Source organism: Micropterus dolomieu, linkage group LG05 (genome assembly GCF_021292245.1).
Source record: "Micropterus dolomieu isolate WLL.071019.BEF.003 ecotype Adirondacks linkage group LG05, ASM2129224v1, whole genome shotgun sequence".
NCBI lineage: Eukaryota > Metazoa > Chordata > Actinopteri > Centrarchiformes > Centrarchidae > Micropterus > Micropterus dolomieu.
Window position 1 is genome coordinate 2,254,143 of NC_060154.1, and position 10,336 is coordinate 2,264,478.

The 10,336-nt window shown below is 42.0% G+C and overlaps 1 protein-coding gene across 1 annotated transcript in view; it reads right to left on the bottom strand.

Annotated features, from left to right (window-relative positions):
• Positions 1–2,225: 2,225 nt before the first annotated feature.
• The window catches only part of LOC123971128 (PH domain leucine-rich repeat protein phosphatase 1-like), an 18,625-nt gene continuing 10,514 nt past the window's right edge, over positions 2,226–10,336 (bottom strand). Inside the window, 7 exon segments of the mRNA XM_046049765.1 lie at positions 2,226–4,154; positions 5,596–5,833; positions 5,944–6,138; positions 7,321–7,437; positions 7,547–7,677; positions 9,451–9,613; positions 10,115–10,336. Coding sequence (XP_045905721.1) covers positions 2,982–4,154; positions 5,596–5,833; positions 5,944–6,138; positions 7,321–7,437; positions 7,547–7,677; positions 9,451–9,613; positions 10,115–10,336 — 2,239 coding nt within the window. The 3' untranslated portion in view covers positions 2,226–2,981.

Here is a 10,336-nt window from a genome sequence, read left to right on the forward strand (position 1 = left end):
TTTTTTTTTTTTCATTTCTTACCGTGTCAACACTTTTATACTCTTATTCCATCACTGCAGCTCAGGATGACTTGAGGTTGAGTGTTTAAGCTTTTTAGACTCGATGAGATGATAACTGAAAATAGTGTGTGTGTGTGTGTGTGTGTGTGTGTGTGTGTGTGTGTGTGTGTGTGTGTGTGTATTTATATATATATATATATATATATATATATATAAGTATACTCACTGTCATTGTTTATCAGGCCTGGATCAACAGCAGATTTTGCTGCAGCAGGTTATCAGTTTCAACTTGTGTCACATTAAATACTGTACTCAATGGTTCTGAGGATGTTGCATGTTTTTCTGTGAAGGTGCTCCTGACTGGACCTCCAGGTTTAGTTATCCAGGGTCATCAGTGAAGCCAGGCTGCCTGAAGAGAGCCAGACTTAAGTTTAACTTGTTTTGTGATACAGGTCCAATCTGGGAGGATCGGAGTTTAATTTTTAAGTGAACTGTTTGCATGTTATATTAGACTCTGGGATTTATATAAATGTTTTTAACGTGTATGCTATTATAATAATGTGTTTTTGTATCAAAGTCTGACTTTATAATGGAATTTTTTGACACTCAAACTGTGCAAGAATGTATCCGCTCAAATTAAACCTCCATAAATGTGATCCTGTTCAAGACTGTTCTGTTTATGATTACACGTGTGATAAACTCAACAGCCTACAGGGGTCACCAGATCTCAGCACATCCCCTGCTGTGTCCTGCTGTTTTGATCGCTGGCTGTCCTCTCCAGAGGCTTCCTGCCAGCCATGACATCACGGCTGTTATGTCCCCTCTCTGCTGTCACACAATGGGCCACACATACACAAAGGACACAGCAGTGATGTAACTGCTCAGTCAAGACTAGATTACTAACAAAAGAAATTCTCTAGAGTGAGGTAATTACCAAAGTTCTAATTTTACCATTTCAGAGAAAACACAATGCAGCCACTGTATCACAGCAGGACAAACAAGATGTGACATTCGCTTCGAGAAATATAAGTTCTTGTGCCTTGTTGTTGTGCAGTTCTTAATCTTGTACATTTTGTTTTTTAAGATCTTTAAATGGGTCAGCTCCCCCAGTTTTAGGTGACGAGTGTTGACATTTATGTGCGTGGAATAAAGCTGCAGTTATTTGCAAACAAGTGTTTTCATCATTTAATCTAGAGCTGAAATGATTAGTCAATAGACAGAACCTTAATGGAGACACGTTTTTATAATCCATTAATGGTTTAAGTACTTTTTCGACCAAAAACACCAAACAGTCTCTTGTTTCAGCTTCTCAGTTATGATGATTCTGTGCTTTTCTTTGTTGTGTGTGATGGTAAATTGACAGTTTGGGGGTTTAAATGGTTGGTTGGACACAAAAAGCTATTTGAAGGCATCAACTTTAAGAAGTGATTAGCATTTTTCAATACTTTTATATAATCAACCATAAATTGAGATTAATATTGATAAATTCGTAGAAATGGAATATAAAAATTAATTATTTTCAGCCTTGATTAATCTGTTTTTCCTAATTGCTAAAATGTCACAGAAGTAAAAATAAATAAATAAATGCTTGAGGTAATTTCCTAAATCCCAATATGACGTCACCAAATAGCTTCTTTTGTCCGACAAAGTCCAAATTCTCCAAAAGATTCAATTTACAATGACATAAAATAGAGAGAAGCAGTAAATACTAACATTTGGCTGGAATCAGAAGTTGCTTTTTTTCTTAAATGATTATAGTTGCTGTAAATAAATGTTCTGTCCTCTGAACTAGAATACAATTTAGATTTTTGTATTAAAAGCAGTAAAAAAAAAATGATAAAGATGAGAAAACGTCAGCCGGGTGCATGTGTAACCGGCTGCCCCACAGTACGTACTGCACGGTCCTGAGGGGCACTTTACAGTGCGTTTAAGGTGTCGGGGATTGAGGTTTACTCACTGCACAGCCTCGCTGGCTTCTTTTACACAGATAATCCTGCAAAAGCAAATATATTTGTTTTAATGTTACTACAAACAAAATTCCACCGCACAGAAGTTTCAGGAGCAAATATCTCTAATTCTTCTTACATAAAAGTATCTGCATGTCATTTTCTGTGAACTGTGAACAAAACCTTTAAAAGAACTGGACAAACAAAATGTTCAGACGGCTGGACAAAGTGCCCGTTAAGTGTAAGTATCCACCACAAGAAGTCAAAGTCAACACACTGTTATCTGAAAACTTTCATTTATTATTTAGCAAAAGTAGCTCTCTTGTGCGAGTTGCCATTGTCAAGAACTGTTCTGAAAACATTCATTGAGCTGGTAGGACTCCCCCCCCTCCCCTCTGTTCAGCATTAACTCAACACTGCAGCACCACTCTGAAATCTGCAACCCCCCAAAACACAAACCTGGAATATCAGCCTTTTGGAAATAATCTTTTCTCTCAGAGAATATTAGTACGCTTCAGTGACTAAGTCACTTTAAAGTGTCAAACTCCTAGGAGTTAGTTTAACAGTTTTACTAACTCCGACAAATGTAAGGCCATGAGCCACGACACACGGGGGAAATGTCTGCTACAACACAAAAACAGAACATAGTCCATATCTCAAAGTACCATTTAACATAGCATTCATCTCAAAAGTCTAATAAAAAGCACTCAAAGTGCTTCTTCAAATTAAAGATATGGTAAAAATCAATTACATGTGAAGATTTATTCAACTTTAAGTGTTATAAAAAATTGCATTGCGTTTCAAGGGGCATAGAGTTAACAGTAGAAAATAAAGTAGATAACAAAAACCATAACTATAACAGTCTTTCTGGTCCATAAGCATGTTCAGAATACTTAGGTTTTTGGAGGGAGCGGTACAACTTAATGCAGTGCAGAGCATCAAGACCAACAGTCCTGGTTCCACAGGTCTGTATCCCTGAAACTGAAATCCTGGATGAGAAGTTGACACCATCTGTTGTGGAGGTGGGAGCAGAAGTTAGAGGGGTGTGACGAAATAGTCTGCAGGTTTCTGGTAGCTGTGTGCTTGCTGGTTGTGTGCTTGAATTTGCTCCTGCTGCTGCTGCTGCTGCTGCTGCTGCTGGATGATCTGCCGGACTTCCTCCTCTAGCTCTGGTGGGATGATGAGCTGGTCGTCGGGGTCCGGCTGGGCAGGAGCGTTGAAGTAGCCCCCCTGCTTCCTGACCGGAGCGTCGGCCGCCTCCTCTATGAGGTCCTGGTTCCTTCCTTGGCAGGCCACGGAGCCGTTAGCTCGAGCCCTGCGGCCGAGAGTCCCGGACAGAGGCTCCCCGTTGAGACAGGGAGAGGAGGGAGGGACGGGGGAAGGAGACGGGGAGGAGAAGGGAACAGGTGAAGGCTCATGATGCGAGGCGACGGCGGGAGGGATGTTTGTGCTTGGTTTAGCGTGAGCGTGTGTTTGGGGTGCTGGGCAGTCATGACGGTGCAGACAGTGGACGTCAGCCTCCACCTCTACGCGGCTGCCGTTGGAGAAGACGCCGGCGATGGGCTCCTCGTCCTCGCTGTCGACCCCGTTGTCGGACAGAGCTCCGGAGAACTGCCTCCGGAAGCTCCCACCTCTACAGGCGGGTCTCCGCACGCCGGCCCGCCCAGGCAGGTTCAGGTGGGACGTCAGGGGCTCGGTCTGAGGTGGCGGCTCCTCTGAGGACGCCGTGGATCCCACTTCGCTGCTCATCTCAGATGTGCTGAACTCGCTGCTCAGCTCGCTCACTGTTCCTGAGGAGGCCGGTGGCAGAGGTATGCCGCCGTCACCACTTGCTGAGTAGGGGTGTGTGCTGGTGTGTGCGCCCAGGCCGGGGCTGGGGGGTGGAGGTGGCGGCTCGCAGAAACAGCAGCAGTCTTCTGTGATACTGAGCTGGACGACAACGGCACTGAGGCTGTCAGAGCAGCCGTAACTCTGAGCCAGAGTCACCAGCTTCTTAGCAGCAGCCAGAGCATCCGGTACATTCCTGACCGCCTCCACCGCCTCGCAGGGAGACAACATGTCCCACAAGCCACGGCTGCCCAGGAGAAAGAACTCGTCCTGCGGGGTGAGGGTCACTGTGGAGACGTGGGGTCTGGGGGTCACAGACGGGCACAGGAAGGAGTAACCCATAATTCTGGTGGTGTCAGTTACACCACTGACTTTGTTATCCTGCAGAAGAGTAGGATAAAGAGCAGTTAAGTAATGTTTTTCAGACAAAGGTACACATTCAGGCTGTAAGAACCGGTAATGTTTGTTATCACTTCATCAATGCTGAAACGACTAAAGGTTGCTATCGATTAATTGTTTAGTCTATAAAATGTCTGGAAATACTGAAAATAATCAATAGTTTAAGCCCTAGTGTTTTTAGTAATCTTATCTATATCTAATGTATTTATTAAAAATTCATTAACTGACTAATTGTTCGATCTATAAATGTTAAAACAACATTTAAAGAAATTCTCATAGCAGTTTCTCAGAGACCAAGGTAAAGTCTTCAAAATGACAGTTTTGCCCAACCAAAACCTAAAGATATTCAATTTACAATGATATAAAAGAGAAAAGAACCACAAACGTTTGAGATTTTTGCTTAATAAATAAGAATTAATCTATAATCAAAACTTTCTTGCTGTCAATCACAAACTCTTTTACAACCAGGGCCGAACGATTAATCGTTTTCAAATTGAAATTGCGATTTGAAAGAATGCGAATCGTGAAGACAGCGATTATAATGTAGGTTAATAATACAGCACATTAGGGCTGGACGATATGGCCAAAAATGTAATCACGATATAAAGTTTTCTATCTTTCGATATCGATAATTATTATGATAAGTATGAAATCTTTATTACTTTTGAGTTTAAAGGCTGATTTTTGCTCCTCAGTGAAAGTTGAAGAAACCTGATGGTTAACTGTGGTTTAAACCACAGATAAATCTTTATGGTCAGAACATGACAAACAAACAGTGGATCACTTCACAAATCTGAGGGAGAACATTCAAAACAATTATGATAAAATCTTTTTCCACAAATATGCACGAGTAAAATAAGCAAAAGCTTTTTTTCTTTCCTTTTTCAGACCTAATTTGTGTGCGATTCAAGTGAATCAAATCAAACATTTATTGAATTTTTATTAAACATTTGTTATACTGTTATTGAAAAAAAATTATATCGCGATAATTATTGTTATTGTTTTATTGTCCATCCCTACAGCGCATCTGACCGGTTTTAAACAGTCATGCAGTTACAGATTTATTTTGTTCTCATCCTTGTGTGACAGACTTGCCAACCAATCACAAGTGCCTCCTGTTATGGTCCTGTCTGTTTTAACTGTGTTTATTGTTGATGAAAGATGGGGAATCTGCAAAGGGTGTTTTATTTTGAAAATCGACCGGATTCTCTATGCCGTTTTGTGTCTTCCTGCCTGGTTCATCTGCTCTCTGCTGCTTGACGTGGCTTCAGTCAAAAATAGACTGGCAGTGAATATTGAACTTTAGCAGAACTTCAATAAAAAAAAATAAAAATAACACAAATCGAATCGTAATCACAATATCTGGCAGAAAAAACGCAATTAGATGAAACATGAAACGTGAGTGGACACAGTTTGTCTTTACCTCGGTGATGATGGCGTTATGCTGCCGGACCCTCTGATACTCTGGCTCCTCTTTGACAGTGTGTGTGGTGGAGAGTTGCATAGCTTTGCCGTCGCGGCATAAAACTGCCTGGCACCTGCCGACATTCGCGGCCTTCAGGGTGAAGCAGCCGCCGTGCTCACCAGGAGCCACTGGGTCGTGTCTGATGTGACATAAAGCTGCTGAGCCGCCCATCCTCTGGCCTGCTGTGCCCAGTTTCCTGCATCACAGAAACAATTAGTTCAAGAGTGTGTGTGTGATTACAGTCACTGTGATGAGCTGTGGTATTGTTCTGAGTGTTGTTCAAGAAATCACATTAAGTGTCTTTACCTTTGCATGGTGAGGAAAGTGTTGGTCATGTAATCTTCCTGTCTCGGGCCCCTGTGAAGCTCCTCTGCCAGCACGTCTCCCATGGTGCACTGCAGCAGGTAAGGCACCTCGACGTTCCTGTCTCCGTCAAATACTCCATACAGAGCTTCACGAATCCCACAGAAGCTGTCCAGGGCCAGAGCAGCCACACAGAGCCTGAGAACAACAACAAGAAGATCACCAAGTTATATATGTGGACAATTCTGCCAAGAAATATAGCCGAGCAAATCATCCCTGCCTTCATCTAAATCTAAAATTGGTCCAGTATTGAGCGAGAAACAGGGCTGCAACGTAATCCTTGCAAATACAATTTGGCCCCTTCAAAGTACGTCTACTAAGTGTCTGATAACATTGTGGAAAGAATCCCTACAGAGACTTTTTAAAGAGTTAGATCCTTTTTGTTTAACCAGATGCAGTCGCTATATTACTCTGGTCAAAACCCACCAGACTCCCTTGACAAAAATTTTTATTTTACCTTGTTGGTCTGGATTGGTTAGTTTCTGTTATTGTGTGACTTTGTTGTTTTGAACCACCAAATTCACACAATAACAAAAACACACTAACTGACCGAGGCACCGGTAGACCAGCAACTCCTGTGTTCTGCAAGGTGAAATTGCTGTTTTTGTCAAAGGAGTCTGGTGGCTTTGAAGAGAATGACTGTTTCTGGATAAACAAAAAGGATCTTACTGTTTAGAAAAAGTCTTTCTCTGTAGGGATATTTTCCACAATGTTGTCAGACACTTTATATAACAATCTAAGCCCGTCAGTGGCAAACACAAGCACTTTAGTGGACGTACTTTGACGGGGCACAAATTCCCGCACGGATTACGTTGCAGTCCTGTTTCACTGTGGTGGCAGTTCGACAACTGAACGTCTGCAATTGGTCCAGAATGCACCAGCAAGAATCCTGACCAACAACACGACTGTATTCCTGTTTGAACTGCAGTGACTGTCATTGCATTCTAAAAATGTAAGATATTGTTAATTAAATTTTAATGACTACGGTAAAAAAAACGAAATCATTTTATTGACACAGATCTGCTGACCAAAGGCTTTTGAAGCTTTGCTGTCCAGGCTATAAACTTTCATTGCTTTTTGCAACACCAAGGAGTCAGGTCAGCTGAGTCAGGGCTTTTGAACAAAACATTTGTATGAATTGGCATTTTTATCAGTTTTATGTTCCTTTTATGATGTTTTTTATGCGTTTAATGAACATTTTTGATTTCATTACTATCATTGTTATATTTTAGGGCATATAATCTGAAAGCAGATTGTACCTGTGGTTTGGAAAAGTACTAGCAGATGGTTAGAAAGAGAAAGAGATGGGGGAGGACTGACTTGTTTTTGACTCCGGAGGCCTCTGTGTAGCTGTGGCTCCAGACTGCAGGGGCCCCGTGGCTCTCGCTTACAGATGGAGCTGAAGGTGATGGATCCACCCTGAAACATCTGATATTACTGCAGAGAAAAGTAAGAACATAAAAAAATTTGGGTCAGCCAGTTGGGTTCATGAGTCAAATATATTTTCACTGCATTAGAACTGCAGCAGTATCTTTCAGGTTCATACTTGAGGAGCTCCAGGCTCTTGTGGTCCAGGTTGAGACGAGGATTGCCTGTGAGGTCCAGCTCCTGAAGTTTCTGAGGAAGCGTCTCTGGCAGAGTCACCTCTGTCAGCTCGTTGCAGCTCAAGTCGACACACTGAGGAAGCAGAACAAACAAAGTGACAGACAAAGGGTCAGTTCACAGGAGAAAATCTCTCACCTTGCTCTTCAATTTGATTTTGATTCGATGACAAGACGATTCTAGGTGGATCTTGATTTATCTCTTTTTGATTTCCATACTTTTTTTTAACTGCATGACCACAGTCACAATCAAGCATAATCAATGATAATCCATATAAAATTCAGATAAATTTACTTTCCACAAATGTATCATTTAGAGTAGATTTTGCAGTTTCAGCAAAGACCCAGAAGCCAATCAGACATGATGATTTGTTTTGCCCTTTCTCAAAGGTTCAGGTTGTTATCAACAAAAGCGAGTTGTTTTTCTTCCAATGCTAGTTGAAAACATGATTTCACGTTATTTATTTTGTGTTACAAGACACATACTTGGATATTATGGGGGCGCGTGCAGTCGATATCGACTACCAGCTATTTACAGCGTGCTAGCCTCGAAAACCCAGCTGTATTCTAACATTAACTTAGCTCTCCTTATTAGCTAGGCTGCTAACATGCTTGCTAATAATTTTTTTAAAGCTGGTATTGAACAGGCATGTGCAGTTGTGTTCATGAGGGAGAGGGAGACAGAGCGAGGGACGGGTGAGCGTGAGAGAGAGAGGGACAAGCGAGAGAATGCACTACGGCGCTCTGCAATCAAAGTAAGTAAAAAATAAATAAATAAACGAAAATCAATTCTGGCGGGCCACCACAAATAAATGAACGTATGGGAAACTCTGTGGTTGCATTTCATTTAGGTGAGCCAACTCCAGGTTTTGATATTTTACATGATGGCTCACACTAAATGGAACAGATACAGCGTTAATGTCAGTTCAACCTGCACTTTTCTTGCTATGATAATTCAAAATGTCTGCTGTGAAAAAGGTCTATTGTGCATACTGGCTCACTGTCATGACGTACTGGGACATTTGAAGAGAACAGAGACATCATTAATGTTATTATACATATTAACAGCTTTACTTTTTCCTTCAGTGACAATGAAGTCTGAATGATTACATGATGTCTGCTGTGAGATGAACTATAATGTGTCCAAACTTTGCAGGGAGCAGGTCTGTTAACAACACGCTCCTTTTCCATGAACTGACCTGCATGTGATGTCTTAATGCTACACATGACGCAGATGTTACCAGTTGATATTAAATGTTTGGCTAATGTTTTGTAATGGGCTTCATATCAGAAAAAGTATTCATGAAGAGGCATTCCAAAATTCTGACTGAAGAGTTTTGTGCATCAAAACAGGCTCAGTCATGGGTGAATCATGATGCATCTATAAATTCATTATTTTTCCCACCCTTATATCGCAGACACACATGCACAAATAGGAGTACAGTGTCGTCTTTTGGGTTTAGAGAAAGGCAGACATTAGGGAGTTATGAGCAGATTAGAAAGGATTTCCTGATCTCGCCCAACCCAAAAAAGATAAACACTGAGGTAGACAGACAGACAGACAGACAGACAGACAGACAGACAGAGAGAGAAAAAAGTGACAGAAGAAGTACGGTTTTTGTCATCAGAGTAGAAGGATGCTGATTTTCATCCTTCATTTCCCAAACTAATTCCACAAGGCACCTGACTCGGACAACAGCTAATACTGATCTGCTGGACAACAGTGTGTGGGGATGTTTTGTGTGGATGTGTGCCTAGAAGAAAGAAATTTATATGCATTTACATTTTCATCATAGCTAAATGACTGGAAGGAAACGTTGCCTGAAATACCTGCGTTTACCAGACTAACCTTGATCTCAGGGAGCTGGAGAACCTCCGGGAAGGCGTTGATGCAGTTGGAGTGAGCGGAAAGGGTGTGCATACGCTGACAGCTGAGGATGGTGGTGGGTACAGCCCGCAGTCTGTTTCCGCTCAGGTCCAGCTCCTCCAGCTGCTCCAGTCGTGCCAGTTTACTGCAAGAGGTGGAGGTATGCTTATATCTTTATCAAGAGCGCTGGCACTGCAAACTTTATTTCAGGAAACCACATTTATCAAACTCATCTCTCTTGTGACCTTAACCTGATTCCAAAGCAAGGCTGTTATTTCAGTCTGCGTGATAACGTTTAATGTACCATGTTTCTAAGATTAGGACAGCTCATAAAAGCAAAGGAATGTGAGCTTAAATGTAAGCTTGCGTGGGCCTACAAGCCTACAATTAGGTGCATAACAATGGGTGATGTTCTGCAACCCAAAACAGCAAGGTAGATTCAGATCTCAACCTCAGTGTCTTTTGGGAACCTAAACCTCACCAAATACACTTTACTAACTCTACTGAAACACTTCTGAGAGCAAAAGTGTGTCCATGTGTGAGCTTTCTGTTTCTTATTTAAACCTGTCCTTCAGTGCAGCACATGGTATACATTTGCCACTTTAATGTAACTGTCTTACATTGATTAACTCATTTGCAAACTTACCTGGCAGTGAAGGTCTGTAGCTGGTTGTAGGCGATGTGAAGCACCCTGAGGTTGCCGTGTCCAGTTAGCAGAGGGACACACTTGTCGGACAGGCTGTTATTGGTCACATAGAGCTCCTCCAGGCGGCTGGAGCTGTCATCTGATAGGCTGGCTGCAGGGAGGTTCTCCAGCTTATTGGCCGACACATTTAGGTATCGCAAGCTGTGATGAAAAATCGACAGA